We start from the raw sequence: 22,034 nt of genomic DNA on the forward strand, positions 1-22,034 counted from the left end.
TGTTTGTCACAAGGTGTCTGTGTGCGGGGTAGCAAGGTGGGGAGGGCTGGAATGTTTCAGTGTGCTACTGCAGTTGCATGGCTACATACAGTGCATCGCGCACGTGCTCACCATGTTTATCTTCGGAGCTGGGCTGGGGTGGGGAGGGAACAGAAAAAGAACTGAAATTACCCATATAAAAACCGCTCTGTGAGCGGTTCTGAAAAACCTCTACTGGTGCAGCCCCGTCGTAAAAGTAAGAAATTAGAACTGGCGCATTGTCCTCCCAAATGTGAACTGATCCACCTAAATCGCGATTGACGGGACCCGAACGCACCAGTAGCACGAGGTCGGGAGGGCACAGGATCACAGCCGGCGTCGGCGCTGATCAAGTTACCATACAACACTTTAGATCTACCCCGAAGCCCACCTTTGCCGCTTTGGCTTTGGCTATGGACCAGCGTCCCCAGCTGCATCCACAGGTAGGAACCTCGTGCTACTGGTGCGTTCGGGTCCCGTCAATCGCGATTTAGGTGGATCAGTTCACATTTGGGAGGACAATGCGCCAGTTCTAATTTCTTACTTTTACGACGGGGCTGCACCAGTAGAGGTTTTTCAGAACCGCTCACAGAGCGGTTTTTATATGGGTAATGATTGTACTCTTGGCACCAGTTTTTAATTTTTTTTTTTTTAATTACTTAAAATGTTGGTTTGCGTTGCGCAAGCCGTAGTTAACCTACATGTCACAGAGCCGCATCTCCCGCATGGAGATTAGATGCCGTCCGCGGACACGCCAAAACCGGCTAAGTCATTGTTCATACGACTCCGCTAAAGTCGTACGCACTGCATGCCAGGCTCCCACGCGGGGGATAGTCTAGCACCCACCATGGCTTTCTCGCAGGCACAAAGGGAGTCTATCCAGCAGATAATGGCAGCCAGCGTGGCAGCAGCTCTCAGCGGCAACGCACCGGAGAACGCCACGGAGCAAGAAGACGGTATGTGTGCTGATGAATTCATGCACTATACGCACATGGGTTACCCCTCCTGTATTTCGCACGTCTCGTTGGAGACAGTCGATCGGATAAGACGAATCGAGTACATAGATCTGGCAATACTGCTCCCGCCCAAACCTATTTCTGCCGGGGAGCCAGCCCCTAAGAGGTTCCGTATAGACGAGGAAGGGGCACTTTCTGTGACAAGCGCACCGAAAGAAAAAATTGTGAACCTTGCCACATGGACCGAGGCATGGTCTATTTTTAGCCTGATCGCCATCCGCGATCACCCTCGCTGCGCCGCTGCACTGATACAGCATCAAATACGTATGGTACAGGCAGCCGGGAAGTACCACTTCTCGGCAGTCGTGGACCATGACACGCGGGCACGCCAGGCCCTGTCAAAGGACCCAAGCCGATCCCTGGCAGAGCTCGACACGGAGCTTTTCGCGACGTGTTTCACGGGACAGGCCCTCCCCAATTGCAACATTTGCAAGAAGGTGGGGCACTTGGCCGGAGCGTGCACCTCGGCCTTTCGCGGCAAGCAGGCGAATGAGAGTGCAAGCACTAAATCAACCGAAATCTGCCGCCGCTACAATCACGGCGCCTGCAGCGGCCCATGTCGCTTTTGACACACCTGCCTCTTCTGCTAAGGCTCGCACGCTGTGTCAGCCTGTCCAGCCAAGAAATAAGAGTGAACAGCAATCAGCCCCGGCACCACTTTCTTGCATTCACCCGCCCCCTAACACCCCTATGAACAATGCTGCATTACACCCCAGCACCCCTATCAATATTGATGCATTACACACTGAATTGCTGGCGCACCCTAATCCTGCATTCGTTCTTTCCCTTATTAGCAATTTACGTGCCGGCTGTCGTATCGGGTTCACTGGACCCCGTGACGTGTCCGTACGCAGCCCGAACTTGTCTTCAGCGGCAGCACACCCCGAGGTCGTCAACCAGTACCTGGCCACGGAATGCAGTCGTGGCCACACCGCTGGCCCCTTCAACGCGCCGCCACTCGTCCATCTGCGCACCCCTGCGTAGGTGTGGTCGCCAAGAAGTCGGGCGGCCACCGGCTCATCATGCACCTGTCCGCCCTCGAGGGGAACAGCGTCAATTCGTTCATTGACAAGCAAGCCTACCGTTTCTCTCTAATCACGATTGACACGATAGCAGACCATGTGCGCAAGACTGGACCTCTTGCACTGCGATAATTCAGCAGGGTGCACCGCCTGGGAGTCCGGCATTATGCCGACACGCCGGGGTCATGGCCCTGATACGCAGCACCATGCAACTTGCCGCTCGCCACAACTTCTGCCGGCTCGTCCGTCACATCGCCGGCGTCGACAACAGCATCGCAGACGCACTCTCCCGGGCCCAGTTCCAGCGCTTCCGCCGTCTGGTTCCGACGCGGAGCCTGCCCCATCATCACTCGCAAGTGCCCGGCAATCCGACAACGGATAGTTGCAACCGTCTGCAGTTGGCCAAGCGCTCCAGCCGCCCAATTCAAGCTTCCGGCAATCCCAGCCACCACTACGCGGGCTCGCCGTACGTCCGTAGTCCCCCCAACCCAGCATCTCGCATATCTGCTCTTTTCTCGTTGTTTTGTTTCCCCTACCCTACTAACCCACCTACAGTTTCCGCGGTCAATGATTATCCATGCCCTCGCCAGGGCGAACCCTTCATGGTCTATCTTACCACTCTGTGGGCTTACCGGGCTTATCCGGCCCCTTAGAACTCCCTTTTTTCTTTTTTGGGAGGAATGGTGGCCGACACCCCGCAGGCCCCGGACCGGCGACCGCTGTACTCGGGGGCGCTCCATACGTACGCGACACGCGTGGCCCGTATGGCGCAAACAAATAAGGGCCAGGCACCGCGTTGCCGTGCTACCGAGGCAAATTGTAGAGGGCGTTAAGCCTACCTAGCAGGTTGTATGTTTGCACGTATACTAGGGGCACGGCTCTGCGAGCCTGACCTGCTCGCTGTCTTGTGCTCTGCGTATATATCCAGGATCGCAAGCCGCATGCATAACATCCCGCCGGATGTCCGCCTCCCGCCGGAGGATCGCCTGCAGACACCACCGCCGCAAGCAACGGCTCCGCGAGCCAACGCTTCGCCGCCCGCTGTCTATTGTTCTGTGTGTCTATCCAGGGTCGCTAGCCCCGCTCGCATAGCATCCCGCCGGATGTCCACCTCCCGCCGGAGAATCGCTTACAGACACTACCGCTGCAAGCTACGGCTCCGCCCAGCCAAGGCTTCGCCGCCCGCTGTCTGTTGTTCTGTGTGTCTATCCAGGGTCGCTAGCCCCGCTCGCATAACATCCCGCCGGAGGTCCACCTCCCGCTGGAGAATCGCTTGTAGACACTACCGCTGCAAGCTACGGCTCCGCCGAGCCAATGCTTCGCCGCCCGCTGTCTATTGTTCTGTGTGTCTGTCCAGGGTCGCCAGCCCCGCTCGCATAACATCCCGCCGGATGTCCACCTCCTGCCGGAGGATCGCTTACAGACACTACCGCTGCAAGCTACGACTCCGCCGAGCCAAGGCTTCGCCGCCCGCTGTCTATTGTTCTGTGTGTCTATCCAGGGTCGCTAGCCCCGCTCGCATAACATCCCGCCAGATGTCCACCTCCCGCTGGAGAATCGCTTACAGACACTACTACCGCTGCAAGCTTCGGCTCCGCCGAGCCAAGGCTTCGCCGCCCGCTAGCGCTGTCTATTGTTCTGTGTGTCTGTCCAGGGTCGCCAGCCCTGCTTGCATAACATCCCGCCGGATGTCCACCTCCCGCCGGAGGATCGCTTACCGCCGCAAGCCACGGCTATGCAAGCCAACGCTTACGTGCCCCTCCATGCGTCCACCCGCAAGGCTAAGTATCTATGGATTAGGCCAATAGCAGAGGCTCCCAGCCCGCGGGGCTGGGGAGGAGGGGGCTCTCGGGTCGTATTTGCATTAGCCCCACGGGACAAGGGCGAACCTCGGCCAAACCAGTACAGGAACGCCCCGCTGAGGTCAGGGGGAGATCTCCCACTAGCATAACCCACGGGTCCCCTGCTTACAATCCGCAGCCACGCCGCCGGGCCAGTGTGTTCCGGGAAGCGGGCCGCCGCTCGGCGACTCGACGCAGCATGCATACACCGCAGCTTGGCTGCTGTGCCATGCTGCCTGTTTAGGGAATGTGCACGTGTGGGAGCGTATGCGTGTGTGCATTTGTGTTGCATGCGCTTGTGCCTGTGTCCTCCTAGGCTCGCTAGCCGCCGCTCTCTCAGCGCGAGCAGAGCACCTGATTGCCAACTCAATAGCCACTGGCACACAGCGCACGTACGCCCCAGGCTGGCGTGCATTCCTGGAGTTCATGGGTCGCATGCGCCACGACGCACATCACCCAGATCAGAACGACGTCATGCTGTTCGCTGCCGCAATGTCTCACTCAGTCAGCGCCAGCACTCTGAGAATCTACCTGGCCGCGGTCAAATACCACCTCCTCCGCATGGGAGGCCCGGTCGGGGTTACATCCTCAAGCCGCATCACAGCCCTGCTCACGGGCTTAGAGAGGAAGAGAGCGTCGCTCCCCAGGCATCCGTCAGCACGCCATCAGCGCCAAGCGATCACCGTCCACCAGCTGAAGGCTCTCCGCCAGTTCTTGGATCTGTCCTTGTACTCTCCGGCAGACAGACTAATACTATGGGCTGCTCTGACGACAGCCTTCCACGGCCTGCTGCGTGCGAGTGAGTACACGTCGCTGTCACCACACGGTCTCGGCGGCTTCAAGACGCTGAGGCACGAACACCTCCAACTAGCCCAGCAGGAGGCCTCTCTGCAGCTCCAGAGGACGAAGACGTCTCAATTAACAACAGGCGGGGAGGTAGCGCTGCATCGCTACGCTGACCCTGCACTATGTCCCGTCCAAGCCCTGCAGGCTTACGCTCGGTCCAGCAAATGGAGCAATGACAAGCAACCCCTCTTCAAGTTTCAGGATGGTCGCCGTCTCACGCCGAACGACATCAATGCTGTCCTACACAAAGACTTTTTTTTAAGTGCTAGGTCCAAGCATCAGCAGCCATTCCTTACGCGCCGGGGGAGCCACACACATGGCGGATCAAGGCACCCCAGAGTATGCCCTGACGGCTGCAGGCCGCTGGTCCAGCGGGACATATCGTACGTACATTCGCAGGCCCGCAGGCATGCCACAGCACTACTAGAGCCTGCGTGTCGCAAGCCACTCGGTACTTTTATTGGAGGCACGGGTGCTGCCGATGGGCGCCGCATAGTGCACGCACATCGGCACCATTGAACTATTCATGTGTACTAAGATTTAGTGTTCCGCTGCCATAGCAACCTAGTAGTACACGTAGCCGTTCCGACGGCGCAGGACCCCGCGGGTCGCTTCTGCTGTCCTTGCCTCTCTGATGCGTGATATGTGTACATCATAATAATCATGACCTCATACCGAGTACATGTACGTCATACTTGATTACCGATCACAGGCTCATGATTATTCATGCTGGAATAAACGCTTGCGACACCCCACAGGCTCGTCTCTCTTGTGTGGCATGAGGGTTAAATGTTGGTTTGCGTTGCGCAAACCGTAGTTAACCTACATGTCACAGAGCCGCATCTCCCGCATGGAGATGCCGTCCGCGGACACGCCAAAACCGGCTAAGTTTCATACGACTCCGCTAAAGTCGTACGCACTGCCAGGCTCCCACGCGGGGCCCCGGCCCCACGCAAGCATTCGCAACCGCGATGCGCGTACGGCATGCCGTATAAGCCACCTATCCGCCTCGGGTGCAAGCTCACCCAAGGCCACCCTCGCAAGGCAGGAACAAGTAAAGACATTCACCAGTTGTTTGTTGTGCCTGCCCGCCGCAGAAATTGTTTCCCACCCTCCCACACCATTTAAAAGGCAGGAGGCACGGGTGCATGCTGCCGATGGGCGCCGCATAGTGCACGCACATCGGCACCATTGAACTATTCATGTGTACTAAGATTTAGTGTTCCGCTGCCATAGCAACCTAGTAGTACACGTAGCCGTTCCGACGGCGCAGGACCCCGCGGGTCGCTTCTGCTGTCCTTGCCTCTCTGATGCGTGATATGTGTACATCATAATAATCATGACCTCATACTGAGTACATGTACGTCATACTTGATTACCGATCACAGGCTCATGATTATTCATGCTGGAATAAACGCTTGCGACACCCCACAGGCTCGTCTCTCTTGTGTGGCATGAGGGTTAACTTTTTTTTACCAGGCGTGGGCCATCCCCTGATCATAGGTGCCAAACATAATAATAAATAATTACTCAGCTTAAAAAATGAAATCAACCCGGGTCCGGATCCGGGTCGGGTCAAGAAAAAAATAAAAATAAAATAAATTTGTACAGGTTGTAAAAAAAAAAAAAAAAAAAAAAAAAAAAACTCTTGGTACCAGGGAGTAGTAAAATACATGTATTTTACTACTCCCTGCTTGGTACTGTACAACCACTATGTCGTCACGACTCGGTAGATCTACGCGTCACGACTCACGAGTCTCGTAGATCTACTCTCTGATCTCTGCTCGTCAGTTGCACTTGCTGCACCGTAGATCTACGTAGCTACGTGGAGACGCGAGACGTCGGGATGCACGATGCTTGCATGGTAGATCTACATAATTATACATGTCAAAGAGTTGATGTTGATTGTCTCTGAGTTTGAGTTTGAGTGACCTGTGCATGTGCGTCAGCTTCGTCATTCGGACTTCTAATATTATTATTATTTGTAGAAGCTGTGCATGTGAGCTCCGTCTTTGTACAATTATACTCAGTATGCTGATATGACAATACTTATCAAGGCCGCCAGAAGGCAGCTGGACAGTACAGTAACAGTAGCAGCCTAACTCAAGATAGAGAACGCATTTCCTGCGCTTCAGTTATAATTGTCAGATTCAGATTTCAAAGATGAAGAGATGGGTGGCCATCGTTGGCCCAGCAATATTTCTTTTCTCGTGTGCATGGATGTACCTAATGATGGAAGTTCGGGATCCCGACCGTCCGACAACAACCATGAAACCCTACTTGGCCGTAAGTTGTTATAATAGGCTTGTAATAAATTCAAGATCTCATGCAGGGCCGGAGGAAGGAGTTTGGGAGTGGTCCGGCGAACCTTTGAGGGGGTCCGGGGGACGTCCCCCGGGAGAAATATTTAAAATTTACGTGAAATAGAGCGAATTTGGGCATCTCTCTAAGGCTCCAGAAAATGCAGAAAATTATAGTAAAAGAACACAAACAAAACTTTTTTTTATCCATATCAGCCATACAGTGCCGGTCACGGAGTCCTGAGCTACTTCGAAGCACATCACACGTCGGCAATACAGTCGAATCATGTACCTCGAGGCTCTGGATTTTTTACACCGGTTTTGCACGAATCACATGGACCATCCAGCTGGGAAAGTGGTCCGGCCATGGCCGGACCAGCCTGACCGGTTCCGCCGGCCATGTCATGCCAGGATGTGTTTAGGTAAGAGTACACAAACCAGAGTGTGCAACTCCCCATCTATGCCACATAAAAACATAGTACATAAACCAGAGTATGCAACTCCAGGAGAAAGAGCCCCACTTTCACGTGCTCAGATGGTAGAGGCACATGAAATCATTGAACAGAGTTCAGCAGTTGCACCATGGTCACACAAAATTGAAAGAATTGTCTCGCACCCTCATCTGTGGGTTGCACTGGCTACCCCTTGTTGTCACTGCCTGCTGGAAGGGGAGTCCTCAATGTCCGGACGTTCGGCGTCGATCTTCATGAGATGGCCCAGGCAGTCTCATTCACGTCGAATCTGAGCACGGTCTTCACGCGCTTCGCTGTCAAAAGCACCCGCGCGTACTCTGCAATAGACATGAGGACAACTGTAATGCTGCCAGCTTGCTGGACTGCAGGAGCATCAATATCAGATCCTCACTTCCAGCCAGCTTTTTTTCAATATCGCCAACACTGACTTTTGCTGCGGTGAATGTGCAGCTCTAATCTCCAATGGGTTACCGTCATGGCGAAACTCGGCAATGTTCAATATTACCGTATTTTCCGGAGTACAGCGAAACCTGTCCAAGGCGACCCCTCAAGGGACGAGAAAAAGTGGTCGCCGTGGCCAGGTGGTCTTCTTATCCAGGTCCAGTGGGTCACATGACCATATCCACATGTGATACATCATTTTGATCAGTGTATCACAGTGCACACACCTATGCTACTCTACCACGACTCCTGTGCCTGGGGACCTCAGACGTGTCAAGTGTCGTGCATACACCATGTACATCTACACTTCCTGCACTGATGTGTAGATCTACCATGCAATGCGTACATTTACATGTACTAGCACTGTGCAACGCGGTCGCGGACGGGTGGTCGTCGGTCGCGTTGAGCGAGTGGTCGCCTTATCCGAGCTGTTTTGAATGTGAATGCGCACCCCCCCCCCCCCCAAAAAATTTCGACCCAGGTTCAGCATGCACATATAAATGACCATGAATGGTATGCACTTGCCATCGTACACATAAGTGGCCGTGCACTCCCTAAAATGGGGACCAGCTACTGTAAATATACAAATTTTCGGCAGCTATTTAATTTCGGCTATATTCGGCACCGACCCAAAATGCCTAAATTAAAACGCCGATGAAATTTTTCACAGCATCTGTCGCACTATACTAGCGCCTCTACCCCACGCCGAAAATAAATCGCCGCCGAAATGTCAAAATTCGTGAAGTGCCGAAATTTTGCAGCGCCGAAATTTTGTATATTTACAGTATTATAGTATGCCCTACAGTTTATATGCTTTATTGTTTGCTAAACATGATCTCCAGTCAAGCAAGCAACAGTGGAACTATGATAAGAGGTAGCTCCAAGGGGAGCAGTAAAGTGCACGCATTAAATAGTTAATACGGAGGATTAGCAAGACGAAATTCGCGTTCGCAAACATTTTTCAGTTCGCGAACTGGATTGCAAACTTTCACATTTTTCGTTCGGAAAAGTAGTCGGAACACGAATCGCAGATTCGTGTCAGGGCAGTCATAAATTTGCCATGCTGTACTGTCTGTACACAATGTACGTCGTGTCAACATCATGCATGTGCGAATTCTGTTTGCTAATCCTTCTCATAACGCGAATTCCGTCACTGAGTTCGACTTTCCTTGGAGAGCGAACGCGAACGCGAATTTCGTCTTGCTAGTCCTCCGTAATACCCATGGTACTGTCTTCTTATCCGAACATACTTCACTATTGGGCAATGTACCCATGCTCTTGACAATGCCCACACTAGTACACTACACTAAGCAAGTGTACGCGGTACAGTGCGTACCGGATGTGTTCCGCTGGTCTATTTCGCATCCGTAAAAAAATTGTTACCAGAAATGTTTTAGAAAATGTGACAACTTTACCTGGCATTTGACACAACACAGCAGATTTACGTTCGGCGTATCGCATGCCCTGCCTGTCTCCATATTTCGACTCTGACATCACGATGTTGTTTTGTTGTACATCCCGTGGCATTAGTTGTACGTTCAGTTTAATTAAATCCTTGTTTTCTGCTGCGTGTGTGGGTGCAGCAGCAGTTGAATACAGTCATCGAGAGCATTGACAAGGACTTCAAGGAGCTGGAAAAGGAGAAGAATGATTTGGCTCGGCAGCTGACTCACGCCATGGCCAAGAATCCCAAACTGGCAGCTATGGTCAAAGAGACTACTCGTCCACTGGAGCAGTCGATAAGCCATGACCAGCAGCAGCAGCAGCAGCAGCAGCAGCAAGGTGCTCCCACTGGCGTTGGCGCAGTGGACGATGCGGTCAAGAAGCGAGAAGTGGCAATGCCCGCCCTTAGCCGCCCAACATTCAAGTTTGTCCAGCCTGTTGCCAGTGGCGATGTATGCAGTGTGACGAATGCCATGCCGTCTAAAACCGGCATCAAGGTGAGTACACTCATGCCTCGGCTATCCGGCCACCGAAGTTACGGGTACTTTGGTCTACCGGGCACCCTTAATCATGACTTCATATGCCATGGCCTTTCTCCATCAAAATGTATGTGATTCAGAGTTTTGATATGGACTTTTCAAAGTTACGGGCAGTGTCCGGTCACCGGTGCCAGACTGCCCAGATAACCGATGTATGAGTGTATTGGACTGCGTTGGTGCGTACTGTACAGGCAGAACATTTCGTCGGTCGATGATTTCGTCCAACTCCAAAGAAAGGGAGTTCGTCCGGTTGTAAATTTCGTCCATGGATCATAAGAGTGTGTTGAAAAGCTGGACAAATCGACATGAGTCCAGCACGAAAAAGACGAAATTAAATTCCAGACGAATATTTCTGCTTGTACAGTATTGCCTATTGGGATTGTCATCTCTCTATAGCATCATATCATACATGTACTTCATTTTCACCTTGACCTTGATAGGGGTGATAGTACTGGCAGCCATGTTGCGGAGCAGTGTAGGTGCTGTGGACAGGAAATATTCCCTCCGTTCAGGAAATGCATGCATCCGAAGATATTGGTACAAAAGCCTGTTTGCCGTTTCCTTATTGGTATCATTGTCTGGTGATTTTGTTTATGCCACGGAGCTCCGAATTGCAACCTGCACTGCCTTTTTGCCATTGTCACATTATTAGTGTGTTGTAGATTCGAGCTGTGATGCCAATCTGTGCACATGTATGGCCACTTTTCTCTTCCCTCACCTTTCCCTTGTGCATGTGTGTGTGTGTGTGTGCGCGTGCGTGTGTGTGTGTATGCGTGCCCGCACGCATGCGTGTGTGCGTGCGCGTGTGTGTATGGGTGTCACTCTGTGAGCAGAGGGCGTGAGTTTGACTGTGTTAGACTATGCGCCGCCGTTGTTCAGTCTGTGATGAGAGGCGATAAAAATCTGCCGGGCAAAGTGACAAACTGTCATATTCACTGCTGTATTATGATCTCGGCTGATGGTGCACTGCGTGTGCTGTACGAGCTATGTGCTGTGTCACGTGTCGCGTTGTTTTTCGCCTGTGTTAGTGTTATAGATCAAGGTTTTCACCTGTTCATTGGTCAGTTCAACCTTGTCACCTGCTGAGTGGCTGCAGTGTCTCATCACAGCCACCATGCAGACTACCTGTAGCAGGTGTTTGGGTTGTGCTTGACTTTCTTTACTCATGGTTGATTCTTGGTTGTTGCTGCTGCTGCTCTCCTTTGGTGCTCACTTTTTTTTGCAGATGGATGAGTTTCTTGAGAAAGAAGACTTTGCAGATATCGATGGCGGCGTATGGAAACAGGGTTTTGAATTATCATACTCGATGTCTGATTTCGACAAGGAGCCCTTACACGTGTTTGTTGTCCCTCATTCTCACAACGACCCAGGTATGGTATTCTTACTGTGGTGTCCCCTGCATTACTTGAGACTTCAGTGAGGAGAGAGACAGAGAGTCAGACAGACACACAGACAGAGACACAGAGAGAGAGACAGACAGACAGACGGACAGACAGACACACCGACACAGAGAGACAGAGAAAGACAGAGAGACAGAGACAGACAGAGACAGAGAGAGAGAGAGACAGAGAGAACATCTTTTCTACCCACTAGTTGTATGGTTTTGTATGCATACACCAGGTGTCAGGCTGTCGGAACAGAGAAACAATCACTATAATTATTCTGAAGAAGTGCAAATATAAATTCATCTAAGTATGCAACGAATGTGCTAAAGATGTAAGTCAACTACTGCAGTGTAATAGGAAAGTGATGAGAATATAAACGTGCAGACAACACAATACAGGGATGAATTTATTGTCATAATTTTGCATAGCAGTTTCTGCTATACAAAATCACAATTGTGTAGCAGCCTTTGATTTTGGTGAGCATTTTTCTTTGAAGGTTGGGTGTTTACCGCATTGTCCTTCTTGAGAATGATGCCTGAAAGCGCATTTGCAAAAAAACGACTGAATCATACATGTGCACGCAGATTGAGAGTGCCTGCACCACATACACTGCACTGTATGCATGTTACTTGACAGTAAAGGCTAGGCATAGACAGTTTGTATGTATCTCAGTTTTCTGCGAGTCACGATGACTTTTGAGTAGCAGTAGATCGATTTTGCATCGCAAACTGCGATGCGATACAGGATAAATTCATCCCTGCAATATGTGAGAAGTATGGGAGAGTGTGAGTGAAGTGACATTGTGATGTTCTGTTTTAATTCGTCCTTCCCGCAGGCTGGCTGAAAACTGTTGAAGGCTACTATGAAGCGCAGACACGCTCTATCTTGAATAATATTGTTAACTTTCTTTCGGAGAAGAGCGATAGGAAGTTCATCTGGGCTGAGATGTCCTACTTGTCCATGTGGTGGAATGAGCAAGGCGACAATATGAAGGAGAAATTCCGCAAGTATGATTTATTTGTTCACTCTTCTTGCTTCCCATGCAATTGCACTCTTACATCATACATCCATCTCGTTTTCTCTCGTTCTGTCTTTATCTGTCTGTCTGCCTGTCTGTCTGTCTCTCTGTGTCTCCAGCTCTCTCTCTCTCTCTCTCTCTCTCTCTCTCTCTCTCTCTCTCTCTCTCTCTCTCTCTCTCTCTCTCTCTCTCTCTCTCTCTCTCTCTCTCTCTCTCTCTCTCTCTCTCTCTCTCTCTCTCTCTCTCTCTCTCTCTCTCTCTCTCTCTCTCTCTCTCTCTCTCTCTCTCTCTCTCTCTCTCTCTCTCTCTCTCTCTCTCTCTCTCTCTCTCTCTCTCTCTCTCTCTCTCTCTCTCTCTCTCTCTCTCTCTCTCTCACACACACACACACACACACACACACACACACACACACACACACACACACACACACACACACACACACACACACACACACACACACTCTCTCTCTCTCTCTCTCTCTCTCTCTCTCTCTCTCTATCCCTCTCCCTTCCTTTGTCATGCTGACAGTTAGCTTCACAGCCCTGGATTATGCTCCGACCATTCTTGTATTATATCCTATGGATGCATGCTCATCGTGTCTGTGTCTGATTAATCTCCTTTTGTTTGTGTCTTGTGAAGGCTTGTTCGAAACAAGCAGCTGGAGATCGTGACGGGAGGGTGGGTGATGAACGATGAGGCCAACACACACTACTTTGCCATGATCGACCAGATGATTGAGGGCCACGAGTGGATACGGCACAACGTTGGCGGTGAGTTGCCCATACTCTAGCCAGTCAACAGTCACTGCGCAATGTGCACACCACCATGTATTCACTGTGCTTCACGAACATCTCATGCTTACAATCACGTAACAGTGAGGTAGAGTAATGGCTTGAAGACTCCACATGCAGCTCTCTATATGGAGTTTAGGCGGTTACATCATCAGTTGAGGTGCTTTGGCAAAGTTTTCAGTTGGATATGTAGTTCATAGCTCATTGCCTATCCTGTTTGTTTGCTTCGTGTCTTGTGTAGAAAATATCATCCCGTCCAGTGGCTGGGCTATCGATCCGTTTGGCCACTCGCCGACGATGGCCTACATCCTGAAGCGCATGAAGTTCGATTTCATGCTGATCCAGCGCACCCACTACATTGTCAAGAAGCAGTTCGCGCGCCAAAAGAGCCTGGAGTTCAGCTGGAAGCAGACCTGGGGTGAGCATGGCATCTATGCACATGGTCATATTATGCATGTACAGTGTATCACATACAGCGGACCATGTACATGTGCAGTGTATCACATACAGCGGACCATGTACATGTACAGTGTATCACATACAGTGGAAGCAAGAGTAGATAAACAAGAGTGTGCAACTCCGGGATATGGGTTGGCCCGCGGCGGACTTTTTTGTTGACGTAATCTTTTCGACGATGCACGCGCTGCGAGTCTTTTGGAAAGTTATGCCTCGTGCACTTGGCCGGGCTGTCATTACAAAGTTGGTGCCCAGCACGTGCTCTCACACTGCTCTGGGGCAAAATGCGCGTTCTTCTGAAAAAAGGTGACGTCAACTAGCCATTGGCGGACTATGCTCGGCCAATCGTCAAATTATGCTTTTGATTATGCCACAATTATGCCAACAAATATGCTGAATTATGCTTGGTTCCACTGTGTATTCACGCTGTACATAGAGGATTGAGAAACCACGCATATACACACGCGGCCCCAGGGCTTTCTGACAAAGCTGTATTATGCCCTAAGCATAATTTTTGTCTAAACCGAAAGATTATGCCGACCTTACACGTTGGAATCCGTATATTATGCCGGAGCATAATTTTTTGACGAAATCCCAAGATTATGCCAAATATTATGCCGGCATAATCCGCCAAGGGCTAACGTCAACAAAAAATTCCGCCGCGGGCGGGGGTATCTGCAGATTGTGCAGAAGAGATCCGGAGTTGCACACTCTTGTTTATCTACTCTTGGTGGAAGTATGTACACAATCCGATATGCCGGGGATGTATGGCACCTTGCTCTAAAAACCACCTGTGGCGTTAACGACAGCTTTTGCTTGCACTGTGAGGTGGCCGCTTAAACCAGGTTTTTACTGTACAGTCCATTCAGTGTCTGAATGTACTAATGCTTTGCCGACTAACCATAGAAACCTTGAGATTTTCCACAGCATTTTCCGGCCAACTTCTTCAACATAGTCGTGCAATTGTGTATCAAAATTTGGGATCGGGGAAAGTCATACATAAAGGAACACAACATTCGGCCGGGTTTCACAAACTCTAGACTGGTTTACGCTGCCCAAAGTGCAGATTGGTGGATCTGAAACCAACTTCTTCTTCTACAATTTGGTTTCTTGCCTACCTCTGGTTATAGATCAGGTTTGCAAAGCCATGGGTCTTGTCTATATCTCCCACTGCACTATTCATAAATGTTGTGCAATGCCATCCGTCCAATGGCGGGGTTCCACAGACACGTCACTGGTTTAGTCACATGTTCTTTTCGGCGAAGAAGAAGCCATACACAGCCGGCAGGCTAAGCAGGAGTCTATCTTCTAATAGGCTCCTGTTTAGCCCCAGTTTAAAAAAAGTGTGTGTGTGTGTGTGTGCGCGCGCGTGCGTGTGCACGTACGTACATGCATACGTGTGTGACTCTGTGGGCAGTAGGTGTGAGTTGGATACTGTGCTAGACTCTGCGCCATTGTTCACTATGTGAGAGGCGATACAACTCTAAGGGTTGTTCACTATGTGAGAGGTGATAAAATCTGACAGACTGTTATGTTCACTGCAGTATTGTCACGGCTGATGATGCACTGTGTGCTGTACGAGCTATGTGCTGTGTCATGTGTCGCGTTGTTTTTCTTCGCCTGTGTTAGTGCTATGGATCAAGGTTTTCACCTGTTCATTGGTCAGTTCAACCTTGTCACCTGCTGAGTGGCTGCAGTGTCTCATCACAGCCACCATGCAGACTACCTGTAGCAGGTGTTTGGGTTGTGCTTGACTTTCTTTACTCATGGTCGATTCTTGTTTGTTGTCACTGCTGCTGCTGCTGCTGCTGTTCTCTTTCATTTTCTCTCTCTCTCTCTCTCTCCCTCTCCCTCTCCCTCTCCCTCTCCCTCTGTCTCTCTCTCGTCTTTGTGTGTGTCGGCTTGTGCAGACTCTACCCAGGGCAACACGGACATGTTGACGCACATGATGCCGTTCTATTCCTATGATGTCCCTCACACCTGTGGACCCGACCCCAAGGTTAGCATGTCTTGTCAAGTAGACAATCCTGATTTCTCTTTTTTCCCTGTGTATTTGCCTCGTGAGTTGTCTGCTCCAGTCTAGTTGTTCTCACGTTCACCATTGTGGCGTCACCCAGGCTACACTGGAGTTCCACACACGCTTGGCAGAGTAGTAGATTTGTGGTTGAACCGATTGCCCCTGCAGTGTTTTCCTAGGCCGAATCTCCGCTCATCGTTCGGTCCAGTGCAGACACTATGACTTGTATATACATTGTGTATCATTGCTGCTATGTTTATGTTGTAAAAGCTGCAGGCGAGAGACATCAATGCAATGGCTCTATCCTATCCGGCAAGTTATGTTTCAGGGTGATTTTTCTGATCTTGTCTTACATGTCTTGGCTTCCTTTGCTTCCTTTCTAGGTTTGCTGTCAGTTTGATTTCCGGCGCTTAGCTGGTGGAAAGTTGACGTGTCCCTGGCGTATCAACCCAGTTCCAATCAACGATGGGAATGTGGAGGCTAGGTAGGTGTGTGTGTGTGTGTGTGAGAGAGAGAGATAGACAGCGAGAGACAGACAGAGACAGACAGAGTGTGTGTGTGTATGTGTATGTGTGTGTGCGAGTGTTTGTTTTAGTATGTGTGTGTCTGTGTGTGTGTCTGTGTGTGTCTGTATGTGTCCCATATTCCTATGGGTATGTGTTTGTTGCCTTCAGTTTGCCCTGTGATCTTAGTCATGGCTCTTTAAGGCCGATTCACACTTCATTTCGCGTATGGGAAACGCGTCGCGAAAAAGTTGATCTGAGCTCAACTATTTCGCGTACGGGAAAGCCATCGCGGGACGGTCGCGCGATGATTTTCCCATACGCGAAATGAAGTATGAATCGGCCTTTATACTCGTACTACTACATGCTAGTAGCAGGCCGTCATGAATCACGATGCTATTGCTCTGCCTTCATGTTATTCTGGACGTGTTTCTTCCCGCGTCTTGCGTTGTGTGTGTGTGTGTGTGTGTGTGTGTGCACATGTGTGTGTGTGTGTGCGTGTGTGTGTGTGCGTGCGTGCGCTACTGGTGACAGAGCAGAAATGCTGCTGGACCAGTACCGCAAGAAGTCTCGGCTGTTCCGCACCAACGTGCTGCTAATTCCCCTAGGCGATGACTTCCGCTATGACCTGGTCATGGACGCGCAGAACCAGTTCAACAACTATGAGGTGTGTGTAGTCACCTTGTGTCTTGTGTTGTGTTGTGTTGTTACCCTTGACTTGCTTCAGGTTTGTGAATCTGAATGCTGTGTAACCTGTCTGCGGCGACCGCTCAAGGGACTTAACAAATGTGGTCCTCCGTGCACAGGTGGTCTCCTTATCCAGGGTCATGTGACTGGAAATAGCATCTCTTGGTCCTCGTTGTAGTGGTCTTCTGGCACAGGTGGTCGCCTTATCAGAGTGGCCGCCTTGACAGGTTTCACTGTACAGTAGAACCTGTCAAGGTGACCACTCTGATAAGGCGACCACCTGCCGCAGAGGACCACTACAATACTACCGAGGTATACTATTTCCAGTCGAATGACCCTGGATAAGGAGGCCACCTGTACACAGCGACCACATTTTGAAGGTCCCTTGAGCGGTCGCCGCAGACAGGTAACACTGTATGCTGGGTAGGTCCAGAACAGCTAATGTTGCTAAGTCACATGTTTAACACTAAGTAAGAGAGAACGATTTGCTTTCAGCCACCTACGAAACAAACTAAAGCTCATACTGCCGCGCTCATGTTGTGAAGCAAGTCGTGTATGCCGCATCTGGCACATTGAGCATGTACCTGTACGTCGTCTCCACTTGGCTTGGCCGCGCAATCTATGTACAAAACCCGCGGGTCTTAAAGAAGAAAAATGCACTTTGCATGTCAATACGTGAGAAAGCACACCTATCACGGGACTGAGATTTGATTTTCAATTGTGTATCATAACGTAACAGTTTTTATGTGCGAGAGATTAGGGTGACTGCTCTTCATTCTTGATTTAGGATCTCGAGTGAGGACAGTGTGCAGACGGATCACATAGTTAGGGGATGTATTTCATGCAGCATTGTGGATTGCAGGCCATGTCTTGTAGCAGTGGCAGACTGTGGACAACTCTGTGTGTGTGTGACGTGTACGTGTGTGTGTGCGTGCGTGCATCCGTGCTTGCATCCGTCCGTGCATCTGTGTGTGCATCCGTGTGTGCCTTTGTGCATATAGGCTCTTATGACGTACATCAATAACACACCTCGACTGAAGGCAAAGGTAATGTAATTACATTGTATGTATATGTGCTTGTGCCTCATAGATGCATGTTTCCTTCAAGATCTGCTTACTCTCCCTTGTCTATGCTGTGTTGTGGTAGCATTCATAGTTCATATCTGCATATGCATGTAGCTACAAGTATACTTTGGTTTGAGGGAAAGGTGCAAAATGGGAAAAGTCTGAAGAAAAATTGCTTTCTTCTTGTACCTACTGACTTTATCAGGCATGTACCAGTTTCCAATTTTTTTAAAGACAGACAATGGGTTCTCTTGTTTTTGGAACTGTTTGTGTGCACGTGTGTGTCTGTGTGTGTCTGTGTGTGTGTGTGTGTCTGTGTGTGTGTGTGTGTGTGTGTGTGTGTGTGTGTGTGTGTGTGTGTGTGCACAGGTTCAATTTGGTACTCTGAGTGATTACTACAATGAGCTGATCAAGAGAGCGGGTCAGTGCACTGATATCAATCACTGTATTGCGGCTGTGTCGTTGGTTGACCTCCCGTACTGCATTCTCTTAGTCTTTGCTGCATCATACTACTTGTAACTAGGTTGTTGTCGGTATAGGTGTGTGTGTAGGTGTATGTGTGTGTGTGTGGGGGGGGGGGGGGGGGGGGTGTATGGGGTTGGAGTGGCCATCGATACCCTGCAGCTTGAATCAGTTCACGTTGAATCTCAGTTGAATCCCGATACAGTACAGCGCTGCTCAATGGAATCCTGCAGTCCGTCAGGGCCTACTTTGTAGTGTGGGCAGCTCAGCGCCACTTCCAGCTTTTCTCTCGACCGTCACACCAGCCTCGACCTTCCGGATAGTATCGTTTGCCGGAGTATTGCTCCATAGAGAAATGCACAAGTTCTTTGGAAAATAGAACCCCCTACACCCCAAGACAACAGTTACTCGATAGATTGACCGACCGGTTTCATTGTTTCAAGAATCATCAGAGTGAGGGAAATGAGTACTCAAGTTTCAGAAATTTTCGGTATGAGGGCAAAAGGCCAGGTTAGGTGAACAGAAAATTTAGGTACAGAGAAGCAGTTCCCTATTGGATTATGTGTGTTAGTGTTTGTTCGGTGTATTAAAAAATGTTGTTCTCCCCTCGCGAAAACTAGCCATTTGTTGGAAACGCTTTCCCCGTTTTCGACCAGACTCGCTCTTGGAGTTGGAATCAACTTCCATTCAAAGGTCATGTCGAAGATACCCTAATTTTGTTATTTCTCTCGTGATCATAATCTCTGTTGTGCTGCAGGCAAAGATGCCAGTGGCCTTCCGAAGGACTTCCCGTCTGTCGGCGGTGATTTCTTCACGTACACCGATCGGTGAGTGACGGGACCTGGGCGGCCAGACCTTTTGTTGTTCTTCTTTTTTTTTCTTTTTTTCTTTTTTTTGCATGTAACATTGCTCTAGAGTGGCTGCCTGTCCATGTGCTGGTTTTGAATTGCCCCTGTGGCATGTGGCCTGTACTTCCAGCCCCCTAGCTTGTGTTTCGGGCTCCCTCGTCGGCGGATGATGAAAAGGGAGTAGGAGTGGAACTTTTGTTAGCCTAGCACTCCATGTTGCCCGGAATATCAGTCTTTACAGGCAGGTGGTCTTTCAGTAAAGTGAGAAAATTTCGCTATTTTCGCGACCATCACACATTCGCGAATATAAATCGTCGCAAACCTCTCCGTACATTGATTTTAGACAGTACAAGATCCGACTGAAGAGATAGAATCGCAAAAGTCTCATCGTGAACCAGCCCAATTTATGAAAACGCTAAATTTGCGCTAAATTTGCGCGCCGCCAAAGTTTGTCACTTTACAGTAGGTCCTAAAATGTCGGGTCTCATAAAGCAGGTGGTCTTTCAGCACAGATTCGTATGTATATACACTGTAGCAACATGGTCTAGATCCTGAAATGACCGGTCTCATGGGGCAGGTGATCTCTTATCACAGGTTTTTTCGTATCTAGAGTCAAACACGTAGTGCAGTGTACCCTGCATGTGTATGTGTGTTTTCCCGTACATTGCAGTAATGATGACTACTGGAGCGGGTATTTCACGTCACGACCGTTCTACAAGAATCTGGACCGGGTTCTCGAAACCACACTCAGGTTTGTGAAGTCACCCTTTATCCACTTTAAGCGTGTACATGGACTTTGTTCATATTTACTGTGTAGCTACTGCTTTGTGCTCATAGCAACATGTAGAGGGAAATGGGCCATGCCACAGTATGAACTGATGGATATGGTTTGCAGTTGCAGTTGTTAATTGCATGCTTGTGTGTGGGTGTGTGCGTGTATGCATGTATGTGGTGTGTGTGTGTGCGTGCGTGTGTGTGTGTGTGTTTGCATGTGCGTTGCATGTGTGTCTTGTGTTCGATCGCCATTCTCGTGCGCAGGGCGTCCGAGCTGCTCTTCTCCGTCTCTCACGCCCTGGTGGCGCAGACGTCTGGCAAGGTGGAGTTTGACAGCGGTGCTGCATTCTCCGACCTGGTACAGGCGCGGCGCACCGTTGGTCTCTTCCAGCACCATGACGGCATCACAGGGACGGCGCGTATGGAGGTAGTCGTCGACTACGGAAAAAAGTGAGTGAGACCTGCTGGCAGCCGAACACACAGGCTGACGGGCGCATGGCTTGACCTTCCAATTTGTACTTGGTTGTGTGATTTAAATAATGTTGTATGTAGTTGAACACATGCTGGCGAGGCATGGCTTGACTTTCCATTTTGCGCTTGGTTGTATAAGTGGTGGTCCGCCGATAATGTGTGTAATGTGTATGTTTATGTGCGCGTGCGTGTTTGAATAGGTTAATCAATGCCTATCATGGTCTGATGGGTATGATGCGCAACGCAGTGTCTGCCTTCCTGCAGGCCAAGGCCGCTGTGAAGGTCACCCTATCTGAGGTCAGTTCTAGTCTTGTCACGTGGAATAACTGAGTATGCATGGTGATAGTTTTGTTTTGATGTGACCTTTAATTTTAATCGAAAAAGGCATTATTTAACCCTTTCAGTGCCAGAGCACTTACTACACGGTTGGCTGGCACGCGGGCTGGCACTACACGCAATATTCCCACTGGGCACTGAAAATATTGCCATTTCACTCACCAGTAACGGATTCTCATCATCTTAGGCTCTCTGGAAAGCTGAGGGTCTCCCCTGTCGATCCATGGTGCTCAGTGCTCTGTAGGCGCAGGAGAACAGCCTACAAACACTTCGAAAGCTACTTCAATGCGCCACTGAAGTGCTTTTCTACACTCAGCGACAATTTCTTTCGATTTGCAGCTCATACTCAACATACAGCGATGATTCAAACACCAGCAGAATCAGGCTGTTCTAGCACTGAGTTTGGTGTATGTCACGCATGGGCTGTGCACTGGGAAAATTCCCCGTAATCAAACACCTTGTCAACTGTAACATGCAGTGTGTCACAGTCACACGCTTGAAATTTCAACTGCACCCGTTTCCCGAACTTCGAGCTTCAGCTTGAGTATTTTACTTCGCGCTTTATCATATGATACATCGTTGGAAAGCTGCGTTCAATAGCTTTCCAATGAGCCGTCATTGTTGAATTTGAAGTAGGGAGGCCAAAGTTATAGCTGTTTGTACAGTGGTCTATGCTCGTTTCTATATGCTCCGTGTGCGTGACGAGTTATCTCGTCCTTGGCCATTCGTGGTGGTTGTTTCAGGACGAGTTATCTCGTCCTTGGCCATTCAGGGTGGTTGTTTCAGGACGAGTTATCTCGTCCTTGGCCATTCAGGGTGGTTGTTTCAGGACGAGTTATCTCGTCCGATCCTTGGTACTGAAAGGGTTAATATTCATCTGATTGTACTTCACTGATGTCTTGTACCAGAACTTCACTTCTCTAGAAGTGAAAAGAGTACATGTAACTGGTGCGCGCGTGTGTGTGTGTGCGCGTGTGTGTGTACGTGTGTGTGTGTGCGTGTGTGTGTGTGTGCGCGTGTGTGTGTGTGTGCGTGTGTGTGCGTGTGTGTGTGTGTGTGTTTGTGCTCGCATGCATGCGCGGTTTGTAGACTTCCGCTCGTCCAGCCCATGACTCACTCGAAACGCTGACGGTCATTGATATGGCCAGTGCACCGCGGTAAGAGCGTTTGACTGTCTAACCACTGGCCCTGCGTATCCTTACACACCGCATAGCAGGACATTCTGTTTGTTTATTGTTGCTGTGATATAGCTGTGCCCAGTGCACTTTCATGGTGGATCTACC

The 22,034-nt window shown here is 50.0% G+C and overlaps 1 protein-coding gene across 2 annotated transcripts in view; it reads left to right on the forward strand.

Annotated features, from left to right (window-relative positions):
- The first annotated feature begins 6,721 nt into the window (after positions 1–6,721).
- LOC135817937 (alpha-mannosidase 2-like) overlaps positions 6,722–22,034 on the forward strand; it is a 28,893-nt gene continuing 13,580 nt past the window's right edge. Inside the window, exons 1-16 of one of the 2 annotated variants that reach the window (XM_065331242.1) lie at positions 6,722–7,029; positions 9,541–9,897; positions 11,165–11,309; positions 12,160–12,331; positions 12,982–13,112; positions 13,375–13,551; positions 15,500–15,588; positions 15,990–16,090; positions 16,644–16,776; positions 17,798–17,842; positions 18,230–18,281; positions 19,080–19,149; positions 19,841–19,921; positions 20,209–20,394; positions 20,616–20,712; positions 21,841–21,908. In XM_065331242.1, the coding sequence (XP_065187314.1) occupies positions 6,907–7,029; positions 9,541–9,897; positions 11,165–11,309; positions 12,160–12,331; positions 12,982–13,112; positions 13,375–13,551; positions 15,500–15,588; positions 15,990–16,090; positions 16,644–16,776; positions 17,798–17,842; positions 18,230–18,281; positions 19,080–19,149; positions 19,841–19,921; positions 20,209–20,394; positions 20,616–20,712; positions 21,841–21,908 (2,027 nt within the window). In that variant the 5' untranslated portion in view covers positions 6,722–6,906. The remainder of the gene's footprint in view (positions 7,030–9,540; positions 9,898–11,164; positions 11,310–12,159; positions 12,332–12,981; positions 13,113–13,374; positions 13,552–15,499; positions 15,589–15,989; positions 16,091–16,643; positions 16,777–17,797; positions 17,843–18,229; positions 18,282–19,079; positions 19,150–19,840; positions 19,922–20,208; positions 20,395–20,615; positions 20,713–21,840; positions 21,909–22,034) is intronic. The other variant, XM_065331243.1, reaches the window with a different exon arrangement.

This window comes from Sycon ciliatum, chromosome 5 (assembly GCF_964019385.1).
Source record: "Sycon ciliatum chromosome 5, ocSycCili1.1, whole genome shotgun sequence".
NCBI lineage: Eukaryota > Metazoa > Porifera > Calcarea > Leucosolenida > Sycettidae > Sycon > Sycon ciliatum.